Here is a 13,235-nt window from a genome sequence, read left to right on the forward strand (position 1 = left end):
TGTTTTCTACCACTCGCTCTCCAGGTGAGTTCCTCTTGGTCTCTTTTCTGGGACAAGCCTGCAGTCTCTATCTAAAGGGCCAGTGTCCTTGAAGTCTCACTCTCTCCACTCAGGATGGTGTCCTGGGATCCTCTCTGGGGCCTTGGGTTCTAAGATCCCAGGTCTCTATACTCCACACAAATTAGTTTTTATCTTACAGAAGGTGATTTGATGAAGCTTTTCATGTTGCTTCCACAGACACCCAAATTGTTATGGCAAGGCATTATGCTAATTGATGGGAGTATAAAGAAAGTAAAAAATGGTTCCTTCCTTGATGGACTTACATTCTGATGGGGGAAACCACATGTAAATAACTAGGTACATATAGGAAAAAGAGAAAAGGGTAAGCTATTAACAAAATATGAACAAGGACAAAAGGATTTCTAAGATAGGAACAAAACAATCAGGTGTCATTATTAAATTTGAATGGAATTAATTAATCATACCACAAGCATTTATTAAGTGCTTATAATGTGCCTAGAACTGGAAAGAAAAAGATAGAAATGAACTTCTTCCCTTCAAGAAGCTTACATTTTTTTAGAAAGTTTATCATTTGCCTAAAGTACCCCTTAGATAGTGGAGATTCTTAGTAACATGATGCAGCAGCTCTACCATCCTATGGATTACAATTTCATCAAACCATATCTTGCCTATGTCATGCGCTAGTGTCAGGAAAACTCAAACTGAAAGGTATTTATTTTCTATATTCCAGAAATAATCAACCCATAGCAATTTACTTTTGACACACTGATGTATAGTAACATAAGCTAAGATCTCTAAAATTTCTTCTAGTTCTAACAAAATTAACCAATTTAAAAACTATTGTAATTTTATTTTGGGAAAGTCTTTAGCTTTAATGGCAAAAAGAAAAAAAATGGCAAGGTGAAAAACACTGCATTTTATAGAGCTCACCTAAAGGATCTGTTAAGTTTTTGTCTTCATTTGCATATCTGCTCTTTATTAAATTTGAATTTGTATTTCAGACAAGTTAGAATTGAAGGTCTATACTTCTTTAAACTCAGCAATGATATACGGAAAGTGAAATGAAGGATTCCATGTCAACCAATGATAAAGTCAAGTCATGAGTTGTTCATGTTCATTATCATGAACTTGATAATGAACTTGTTCATGTTCATTATCAAGTATATCGCATGCCTCAAATTCATAGATGAAATGGAAGAATCTCATAGAGAAGAATATGACAATTCAAGGAACGTGAAATAAATTGTTTCCCAACACTAGCTTTGTTTAATGTTTTAACATTAAGATGAAATACTATAAATATCTGATCTCTCTCTCTCTCTCTCCTAATATGAGAGAAGATCTAACTATAAAATTCAATTCAATCAACATTCAAGTCTCTACTATGTGCAAGATGTAGGTACTGGGAGTTAGAAGATACTTATGACACAAACACTGCTCTCACCGATTATGCTCTAATAAGGGAGAAACAACATACCCAAATAATTGATACAAGTTAAAATACAATAGGTACAAAAGAAAGTTCATTTAAAATACTATAAAAAATGTGAGAAGTAAATAATACTTTCAAGTAATAGAGAGGTTAGAGAGGTCTTCATGGAAGAGGTGGCCCCTGTTTGGGAAGAATTTCAATAGATGGATCTCCATCTATTGAAGAGGAAAAGTATGTTCCAGGCATAAGAGAGATCATGATCAAAGGCAGAAAGGTGAGAAAGAGTAGGTAAAGAGGGAACAAAGAAGTTTGGCTAGGTACTAGAAAACTTGAAGGGAAACTGCTCCAGGAATGAGGAACTATTGACAATTTTCACAAAGAGAAATGACAGGATCAGAGAGATACATCAGGAAATTTACTCAGAAAATGATGCAAAAGAAGGATGGAGGAAGGCCCTAGAGGCATCACAATGATCAAGTCAAGTGATAATGAGGACTTGAAACCAATGGCTGCAATGGAGTGGATAAGATAAGATAGATTCAAGTCACAGAATGAATATGGATTGGCAAAGTGGCTAGATTCAGAGAAAAGGAAAGAGTTAAAGACAATTCCAAACTTACAAGCTTGGAGTACTGGAAGGATAATGTTGACAGCAATGAAAAAATAGAGAGACAGACAGACAGACAGGCTGATAGAGAGACAGAGACAGAGACAGAGAAAGAGAGATAAAGAGAGAAATATAAATGTCAGGAGAAGGGACAGTTTTAAGGGGAGAACTGAGTCCTTCAATTTGGACATACTAGAAGGTACATGACAGATAATTCCCAAGAAAATATCTAGTACACAGTAGAGGGGCAAAAAAATTTTCTGTTTCTCCCTAATCATCTTTAGCTGATCAGGGTAAAAAAACTATACTTTTACATAATAATTTACTGAGAGTTTTCATTTTGTGGTGAGATCACCTTGGTTACATTATTAGCATCACAGACATCATCTAACAATACCCTGCAATAACCTATAGTTATTGTGGTAAGGAAACAAAGTTTCATAAACTAGTAAATATGTCTCAGTTGTAAAAAGCAATATTTGTTTTGGGCTTTGTCAACTAAAATCTTCTTCTGGAACTTGATTCAAAAATATTGCCCCCAATTTGCTTTCAATTCATTTTCCAATGTGATTCCTAACTCAAAGTATTTCATCAGTAACTTAATATAAAGCTAACTTCTTGGTCTCTTTTCTATTTCTTCTATGCTGACTCTACCTAATTCTCAACATTTTATGTTTCCCATTTCATGGACTCCTTCATTAGAAAAGCCCTGCAGTAGGGTTGGAGGAGACCCAACATCTATATAACACAGGATCCCTGCCTTCTTGTAGGTCACAGCTAATGGAGGGACAAGACACCAATATGGGTAATCTATTATAAAATATATACACTAAGTACATTCTGGAAGGGAAGAAAAAAGTTTCATGTGACTTCTGCTCAATCCTTGATTTTATATCCTGGAAACATGTGCTGGAATTTTTATAGTGTAGCATATCATTCTTCCCCTTAATCTAGGGCAATATTTTGCCTAATGTCCAAGCAATGCTGAACATATTAATTTAATTTTTCGAATTCATTGATATAGACCTTAAAAATAAAAAAATGTTTGTGAAGCATGTACTGAAAAGTTTTATGTATGTCTCAGACCAATTAATATTAATAAAGGCTACAGCTCATTAGTGTCTCATTTTACAACTCACCTTCTTCCTCCGTCTTCTCTTTTTCTTTTCTTTGGCTGCTTGTGCTTGTTTGTGCTCCCATACCAGGTTAGTCAGGTTAGCCACGTACTCATCAGTCTGCTGTAGAAGGTAAGCTAAACGCCTATCTTTCTTCTGATCAATCAGTTTTCGGTAGCCTTCTTCATCTTCAGCCTTTCGGGGTAACAAGAATATCCTTCATGTAGAACATTTAGTGCGAACTCTACTTTTTTCATAGCTCTCATGACAACTCTGATATCAATGACACAGAAGTTACTGAAGCCTGAAATTATAGAAATATATACTTGGAATAGATTGCACTTCATGCAAATACAAAACCAGAAGGGACTTTAAGGGTCATCTCACTGGACGTCTCTAATGTTACAGATGAGGGAGCTGAAAATCTGCCTTGCTCAAGCTCAAACACTTAGCAAAGTAACAGAGCTAACACTTACTCCTGTGTCTTTGATGCCAAAATCTGGGGCCCTTTCCATTTGTTAGGCCACAGTACTATACCAATGTGATGTGAAGAAATAATATATAAATGATATATTTACATATATAAATAATATATAAACTTATAAGATATATGAACTGTAGAAAGTTCTTTTAGAAATAGACTTAGAGTACTATACTTCAATCGCCCAGCCCGTTGGAAACATAAACCAATAAAATTTAATTTCATCAACAAAATAAAACTATTTGTTAACAGTTCAGTGAAGCTTTTTTGAAGTATCAAATCTTCTGCACAATGGGAAACTTAATAGTTTGTAAATTCTCTTTGCCTGGAAATGAGGAACATGTGGATTTTGCCCAGCCCAAATGTTCTAAGGCAAGTATTTTTCACCTCAGTATCTAAAAATAACTTGTTAGTAAGCAACAAACCCTATAAAAGTTTCTGTTAGAACTGTTTCCCCTCTCCCAAAATAAAAATTTAAAAAAAAAAACTGTTTTCTGAAACTGATCAACTAGCAACCTTACCATGACAACACTGTGAATGAACTTCATTTGGTTAATCATTTAGTTATATGAGTATTCACCGATCAAATACCTGAGCTATAAAATCCAGGACAGCCCCAGATTGGGTTATATTTTCAAAGAGTTTATTAGGTCTTCTTATCACTTCAACCCTTACAGTGTCTTTCAACTTCTAAAAAGGCAGGGTTTTAAAGGAAATCACTCAAGTCATCCCAGGACAAAGAGGAAGCTCTAGATTAGAGTCAGATTCATTATGGGGCAGCCTCGAGATGGTCAAGCTTGGGACATTTCCCTGGTGCTCACCAAAGCGAAAAGAAAAGTCTCATTATTCAGTATAAAATGTTACCTGCCCTGCGTGAGTGTAAATTGAAGATAGAGGCATGATATTCTACCTACTCTAACCACTCTTGATTTTGGTTGATAATTAAAAGAAAACAAAACAGAAAACCAGTTTTTGTTATCAATTAATTATATCATATAATTATATTAATTGCTTTGCAATGCTTAATCATTAGTGTCTATCCAACTAGTTACTAAAGTAGCAAGAAATAATTGAACTAAATGCAAACTCGGGCGGGGGGACCACTATGATATGGGATATATTTGCTGTTTGAGATTGTGATTAAACACCAAAGTGTCCCCACCACATTGATTTAAAAAATGTATCATTTTTTTGCTCTAATGGCAAAAGAAGATGAGCAAAACCAGAATCAGAAATCTTATTCCAGGGAATTTCCTGGGGATTTAGGGAATGAATGAAGTTAAGGGTGTTATCTTCTATCCAATCATTATTCCCTGGAATGTTCTTTGGATCTTCTATCATTATGTCTTATATATACTGTGTGTGTGTATGTGTGTGTGTGTGTGTGCACACGCGTGCATATTAAAAAACAAAACAAAACATCCAAGTAGCAAGCCAAGGTTGATTAGAGAAAAGACAAGCAAATAGCAATTCATTATAATGATGTTCACATCTTCTTTCTTTGAAATGTCTGCCCACAAGTGAGAAGCAGTGCAGTCAATTAGAAAGACTACTAGATGATATGTCATGGGGCCTCAGCTTTGCATCCTAACTCTATACCTTACTACCTTACCACCTGGACAAGCCATTTAACTTCTGTATCCTCAGATTCCTCATCTTTCAAATGAGTTGCACAGGAGATGGACTAGATGATGATGATGATAGCTGCATGGCACTTTAAGGTATGCAAAATGCTTTATAAATACTATATCATTTGATCTTGGAAGGTGCTATGATTATCTCCATTTTACAAATGACAAAACTGAGGCAGGCAAAAATAAAGTCACTTGCCCTGGGTACCACCACTAGCAAGTATCTGAGGCCAGTGTTCCGCACTCCAGTGGGTCTAACGTGCTATCCATGAAATGATCTTTAAAGTCCTTCCCAGCTCTAGTCTATAAAGCAGAGAAATGTATTGGCACATAACCAATCTACCATTTGTGAGGAATATGTGAAAAAAGAGAGATGTTAAGTGATTCTTGGAACCATACCCAAACTATTGGAAAGAAGTGGCATTTTGATGGTGAGTTTTAAAAAAGGAATATCTAAAAGAAGTAGGGAATTGGGTTAATAAGTACTGGAAGATTTTCAGAAGGAGGTTTTTCTCTCACTGAAAAAGGGATAAGATTGAACTATTTCATAGTTATATCTGGAAGGGACCTCAGAAATCATTTAATCACCTTAAAGATGAGGAACTGAGACCCAGAGACATTATGTGACTTACTCTGGATCACAGAGGCTGCAAGTGGTTGAAGCAAGATGTTAACTCAGTCTTCTGATTCCAAATCCAGTACTCCTTCCACTGTGGCATTTGAAATCATTTTTGTTCCTGGTCTGAGACTAACTCTAACTTCTCCCTGCCAAAAAGCCCTTTATTTCTTTTTTAATCTCATAAGGATTTTCTATGCTTTTTTATTTGGCGCTCAACACAATACAGTAAATTACATTGCTTTATATTTATAATTGGAATTTGAACAGTGCCAATCTGGAATATAGAAAATCTGTTCAACTCAAGTATATGTTCTCTTAAAGTGAGGGAAATGTAATAGCTGTCAAATACTACCATGTGCTCATTATTAGAACTATAGGAGAGGGGTTCTTAACCTTTTTTGTGTAATGGGCCTCCTTGGCCATCTAGTAAAGCCTATGTTCAGAATAGAATTTGAAAAATGTATAAAATAAATCAAATTACAAAAGAAAATAATAATATTAAAAGTTCTCAATATAGCTTAAAAAAAAAAAAACCCTTACCTTGTGTCTTGAACCAAAAGAGTGGTAAGGACTAGGGAATGAGGGTTAAGTGACATGCCCAGGGTCACACAACTGGGAAGTATCTGAGGTCAGATTTGAAACTAGGACCTCCCATCTCTAGGCCTGGCTTTCAATCCACTGAGCTACCCAGCCACCCCCTTCAAAATAGCTTTAAAAGAAGGTCATGGGCCACAGGTTAAGAACTCCTGTATAGAGCAACAAAGCCACTTTTTGCAGATTTCAGCAAGTATGCCTCTTACCATCAGTCTCCTCATTCTTTCTTTTTCGATGCGTTCTGTTTCTTTCTTCTGCTCCCGTTCAGTGTTAGCATGCCAAGTTGCCACTGCTTTAGAAAGTTTCTGAATTTTCCCAGCCACTGATCGATGATACTCCTTAAAATCTTTTGCATGTTGCAAAATGCTGTTCAGGTATTCCTAAGATCATTGAAAAAAGTATAATTAAAACCAGTCTCCAGATGCATAATGAGGTTTTAATGTTTTGGAAGGAACTTTCAAAGCAAATTTAACAGGAATGAAAAAAATTAATGCATGTCATAAAAAGCAAACTATGTCTCATTTTAATTGGAGAGTTTTCCAAACTATTGTCCATGGGAAGGCTGTCCCTGAGGAACCATTTGCCTATAGAGGAGTTATTAAACCATACCAGTTCCAAGATGTAGTGAGACTAATATGTTCGTTTAATTGTTCTAAATGAGGCTGACAAAATAGAATTGTATCCACTAGAATGTTAAATGATAACCTTTCATGTTAACAAAAATTACTATATATAACACAAGTACTACAATTCCCTCACTTTAATTTTTTCAAATCTTTGCCAGACGTAATTTCCTAAGTCTAGGATTCATCTGATGAATACTTCCTCTAGCAATGTCAAATAGAACCTCCCTGAAACCTACAGTCTTGGGTTTTGTTTTGTTTTGTTTTGTTTTTAATTCTTTTTATTAGAACTCATCTGAATGTCAGATATATCTGGTGCTGGTTAGCAAGAATCATTTGTACATTTGATATTGATGGTGCCAAAATCAAAACAGCAACTAGATTTGAAATGGATTGGGAAGAAGTGGTAAAGGGGATGTTAATAAAAATATATTATAGGTAGAAAAGGATCAGGACATGGGGGAGAAGAAAAGTGGAACAATGGGAAGAAGGCAAAATGGATAAAACCAGTAAGAGATTAAGTGAGGATGAAAAGCTGGGCATATCAAAATCCCTTTAAAAGATATAAATTTATTGAGAAAATCTAAGTGAGAAAAAGGACCAGAAAGTAGGAGATAGAGAAGGAAAGAGATAGAAAGAAAAGAAGAGGTGAAGGAAGAAGAGCTGAAAAGAAACTAGATGAGAGAGAGAGAAGAGGAGGGGGCACAAGTCAGAAAGATGAAAGAAAGATTAAGAGAATCACTACAACAAAGATGCAGAAGCTTACACTGCCCAGATGGCATTAAAACCATGCTGAATAGTCTTATAAAATAAAACATGCAGGAAGAGTGCTCTGCCTCCTACCAATTTGATTTTTAAGAGGTAAATAAATAAGGTCCCTGGGAAGGTGACATGAGGTCAGTTGAAACTCCACTCCCCCCCACACTCTCCAAAAAATGTTATGAAAGAAAAAGAACTTAGCGAGTTATTCACTAATCACTGAAAGGTTAAGGACCTTACCCAAATTGTAGTCACTACATGGAAGAAGCCAATCTCAATTCCATGTCTTTGTAATTCAAGGCAAGCTCTCTACCCACTCTACTATGCTACCAACCTTTAAACACATTTCATTAAATTAAAAAATGTCTTGAATCCACTGAATTCCTCTCTAATAATATTATTTCATGGTAAATAGTTGACCTCAGGTTCCTTAACCAGTATCAATGGAGCATAGCAGCAACTGAAAATGTTTCAGATATAGGTCAACTGACTGGAATAGGGGGTCCTCACAAGAGGTGGCCACCCTGGAAGTACTTGTTTTTTTATTCACAAGTCAAGAAGACCATGAATTAATTTGTGGATTTACAATCTGCATTGATAGAGGGAATACCCAAGCCATTAATATCAAAGATGTTATTAGAGAGTGATAGAAAATGTATTTATTAGCTAAGAATAGCATATGTGAAACATGGCTAATTAAAAACTTAATTAGAAAATGCTATCCTATTACAATTAGCAGTGGCACAAAAGAAAGAGACTGGCCTCAGAGTGAACAAAATCTGTTTCCCAGTCTTGCCCAGGGCAAGTCAATGAACCGCTCAGCCCTCTGGGCAATTCTCTGAGACCATTCTAAAGAACTGGCTTTTTGGGGGAGAGGCAGTTCCTTTTATCAATGTAATCACAAGATCAGTCCCTATCTTATTTAAATATGTTTAAAATATTTTAAAACTAGATATCAAGTTAATCAAAATTAACCAAACACTTTACAATGGCATTTTCTATAATGCCAAAATATAGAATTGTTACATGACATAAAACAATATCATTTTATACAGTGGGCCAAAACATATACCACTATAAACAAAAATGTCCGATCTTTTAAAAAATTAATTCATTTGAAGACTCCAACTAGATTCAGTCATAATCGTATTCATTATAAGAAAAAAACATTTAACCTCTGACATTTTCCCGTCTCTCTCCTCCCATTAATCGAATGTTCATGATTACAGAAGTTTGAGGAGACAACCTCCACAATTAAATGTTCTACTATGTCCTGACATGTAGGGGCAAACAAGCACTAGAATAAAAATAAAGAAACTTGGGTTTTGGTCAAGGTTTTCCTTCTAACTAGGTGCATGACCATAAGCAACTCCATTTATCGTTTTGGGTCTCAGTTTCTACTTGTATAAAATGATTGAGTTAGAATGATCTCTAAGGTCCTGGGCAATTCTTTCACCTTCATGGTCCTCACCAATTTCTGGTTAATATGTTACCAAGGGCTCATGGCTACAACCAGTTTTGAAACACTTTCCCCCCCATACATTGTATTGCTATTAAAAACTGATGCTACGGAAGAAGCGTGGGGTCAGAATACCTGGTGCTTCTGTCTGCGCTTTCTCTCCTGTTCAATCTTCTGTTGTTTCTCAAGCTTTTCTGTCATGCGAGCTTCCCTCAGTGTTTGTCTCTTGCTGCGTTTGTAGGCTTTGGAGTTCAGGGCAGTCTCTAAGGTTGTGTCCCGACGCATACAGGCTACCACTTCTTGTCTTAACTGTCAAAAGAAAGGAGATAGTGTCTCATCAGCTGAAGGTTGATGCTTCTGACCTCAAATACAAGAAGACCTCAAAGTTTAAGTAAAGTTTTAAGCTATTAAAGCTTTTCTTTTAGGTAACAGAATTTGTACTTTACATGAGCTTTTCATTGTGTTTGATCTCCATTAATGTTTCTACACAATTTATTAACCCTCAGAGACAACTGGGAGAAAAAAATAACTCGATTAAAATAATTTAAAAATTACATTTTCAATGCTGGCATAATTTTTTTCTAGTAAAGGTCCATAAATCATTAAAAAACCCATAAAAATGAAATAAAGTCTTTCCTGATTACCCCATTTGAAATTGACACTTTCCTTTTCATATTTCTTATAGCCTAGGGGCTAAACTTTTCCTTTTCCCTTACTATCATTTTCCTTGCATCATATTTACTGACTGCCTATTAAGTTCATCTCCCACTATGAAAAGGTAAATTTCTCAAAATAGGAATGATGTTGCTTTTCTTCCTTGTATCCTTTATGTGCATAACCAGCATTGGGCCTTGTACATGATCTAGATTTAATCTTTTTTTTACTAACTTTAATAATTCAATTAATGTAAAAAAGGCAAATAAGTATCTTCTATATGTATATATATATCCCACACACACACACACACATATATATATATATATATATATATATCTTCTTTAAATGCTGATTTACTTTTAGTTAGTTTTTACTTTGCTTTTAATTTAAAATTCTCTTTTTAGGACTAAAGGAGCAACTTCAGCAATACTATGATATTACATAAACATTTTTATTTCATACTATGATGTGTTAAAAGGTATTTAATATAATTTGTTTAATGGTTCATTTACAAAGAAAGTATTAGTTGTGTTATAACAACTCTACATATATATAGACCTATATGTGTGCTATATATATGATTATACATATATGTATATCAGTCAATAAACATTTATTAAGCACCTAATGTGCCAAGCACTGTATAAAGCCCTGAGAGGTTGGAGTGTTTATATATGCATATATATATATATATATACAGTTACATATATATGCATATATATACATAAGCACATGTACATGTATGCCTAGTGATATTCCTTGTGATTAATTGAAAGTTTATATCATTTCTTAATATTTAACTTTTACTACTGAATAAAATTAATTCTTACTATTGAATAGTAAGCATGTAATGCATACTTTCCTATCAGATGACCTGGAAACAAAATTAAATTTAATACAAAATATTTATAACTCTCATTCTAAGTTTATATGGACAGGTAGCAAAATTCTCTAAAAAATGCTCAAGGAATTAAGATGAAAAATGAGGGGTGAAATTGAATCTAGCCTTAAATGCCACCAATCAATAACACATTGGTTAACATTTATCCATTCAAGGGGCAACGAGTTGGCTCAGTGGATAGAGTGCCAGGCTTGGAGATGGGAGGTGCTGGGTTCAAATATAACTTGAGACATTTCCTGGTTACATGACTCTAGGTAAGTCACTTGACCTCAACTGCCTAGACCTTACCACTCTCTTCTGGCTTTTGTAAGATATTAATGCTACAGAAAACCTGGAAAAGCAGATACAATGAAATGGAAGCTTGAAGATCTAACACACTTTGAACCAAAACTTAGTATTTATTCTAAGACAGAAAGTAATGGTTTAAAAAATGTATCCATTCAGTAGTTTTATCTAATATTTATGATGTAGACATCATGGAGTTTATCCTTAGGAAAGAAGAAATGGGCTTGAAAAAACTTTCTCTTTCAGTTTTCAAAACTATGAGCTTTAATATCCCCAAACTAGCATCTATTTATTAAAAAATTACAATAGGATAGAAAATCAATGTACTACTAGATTAGCTATGCCAATATTCAGGAATTCAGTTCAACAAACATTTAGTGGACACCTACCTATGTAGTGCAGGGCACAGTGCCAAGTATTGAAGGATGGGCACTATTTTGATAAGACTTAATGGCTATTCTCATGAAGCCTGATGCCTCACAGTAGGAATTTGTCACCCACACAAAAAGTCTTAATACAAAATAACTTACACAGGTGTAGAAGAGGTGTAAAAATGCCCAGTGAAGTCCAAAAACAGTACTTTATTATCAGCAGAAAAGTTGCAAAAAAAAAAGTTTCCAAGAGGAGCCAGTATTTAAACTAAACTTTAAAGGATGGGTGTGATTTCAAGAGATGGAGAGGGAGAAGAGCATTTCAAGTACAGGAAATATGATGAACAATGGCACAGAACCCGAAAGCACAAGCATTGGAGAGCTAAACTGTTCAGTGTGGTTATAGTACCAAGATATGGCAGCAAAGAGTTTGAACCAATCTGTAAAGAAAGGGTTGTAGCAGAATGTGGAAGACCTTGAATGTCAGGAGTGAGAAGGACTCCCCTGTGTTTGGTAGACAACTGAGATCCACTAGAAGATTTAAAGACATGAAATAACCAGATTTATGGCTACAGAAGTTTAGTCTGGCAGTGGCGTTCAAGATCCAAAGATTACAGCACTACCAAAGACCACAGACGCCACATTCAAACCATCAAGTTGGACATGCTTATGACTTTAGTCATTTCCTCAAACATGCCAAGTCATGCAATTCAATAACTTTGAAGTACTTCCAATCATTAATAATTCATTTACCATGCTATAAAATTTTAACAAGAAAAAAAAAAGACAATGAAATGCTCATTCCCACTGTTTACTAAGGCAATCTGACATTAGCCAGTTTACTTTGGGTCAAAACTGAGGCATACTATGCTCCAAAAACTTAGCTAATAAATAATGTCATATATCTTGTATTCAGATTTACAGGAATCTGTGATCTCATCAATGATATTACTGCCTTTTCTAATTCTTCCAAGTTCTTGCAATCTGCATAATTCTTGTCTACTTCTTTCTATAAATCTTCCATTTACCTAATGATTGAGGTCTTCCTCTTTTCTTTTAATATTTATGCATTCAGGGCAGTCCTGGTTTGTCTTTCTGTGACTGGAGGCACCTTCCTCCTCTGGCTAAACAACTCTAATTATTGCTTGTCATATATAAGTCATCACTGTTTAATATGCTGCATCCTGCTTACAACTACCACACAGTTCCTCGTTGCCCTTCAGGTAACCTGCAATTTTTATTTCTTGTGGTGTTCCATGATTCAAAGCTTAATCATTCCACCAGGAGAACATTGATGTTTCAGAGATGAGCCTCTGTGGCAGCAAAAAGGTTGGGATCATTAAAATTGTATCATTTCCTAAATCTAGCTTGATCTCTCTCCCCCTCCTGTTCAAATCTGGATCTGGCTTCCTGTGCCTCTATAGTGCCTACTGTACTATGGAACTAAGTGAAAAATACACATCCCAATCTGAGCGATAGGACTTTATTATCCAGGTTGTTTGTCCAGTTTGGGTAGTTAGGCTGATTACTTTGCAATTCATGGAGAAGATTTTCTCAGATTCTGAGATTTCATGAAATTTAATATTTTCTCTGTACTTGAATAACTAGAGCCTCTTTCTGTCTATAGTGATTTGTTACCCTTTTTGGACTCTGCAGGACATCTTCCATGACACCACTAGC

At 35.2% G+C, this 13,235-nt stretch overlaps 1 protein-coding gene across 9 annotated transcripts in view; it reads right to left on the minus strand.

Annotated features, from left to right (window-relative positions):
• Positions 1 to 13,235, minus strand: part of SMARCA2 (SWI/SNF related, matrix associated, actin dependent regulator of chromatin, subfamily a, member 2) — a 208,252-nt gene that overhangs the window by 143,186 nt on the left and 51,831 nt on the right. For all 9 annotated transcript variants that reach the window (XM_056806218.1, XM_007498585.3, XM_056806219.1 and 6 more), the window contains 3 exons: positions 9,477 to 9,650; positions 6,707 to 6,880; positions 3,200 to 3,370 (listed from right to left, as the gene is read on the minus strand). In XM_056806218.1, the coding sequence (XP_056662196.1) occupies positions 3,200 to 3,370; positions 6,707 to 6,880; positions 9,477 to 9,650 (519 nt within the window). The remainder of the gene's footprint in view (positions 1 to 3,199; positions 3,371 to 6,706; positions 6,881 to 9,476; positions 9,651 to 13,235) is intronic.

This window comes from Monodelphis domestica, chromosome 7, assembly GCF_027887165.1.
Source record: "Monodelphis domestica isolate mMonDom1 chromosome 7, mMonDom1.pri, whole genome shotgun sequence".
In the NCBI taxonomy this organism is placed as follows: Eukaryota; Metazoa; Chordata; class Mammalia; order Didelphimorphia; family Didelphidae; genus Monodelphis; species Monodelphis domestica.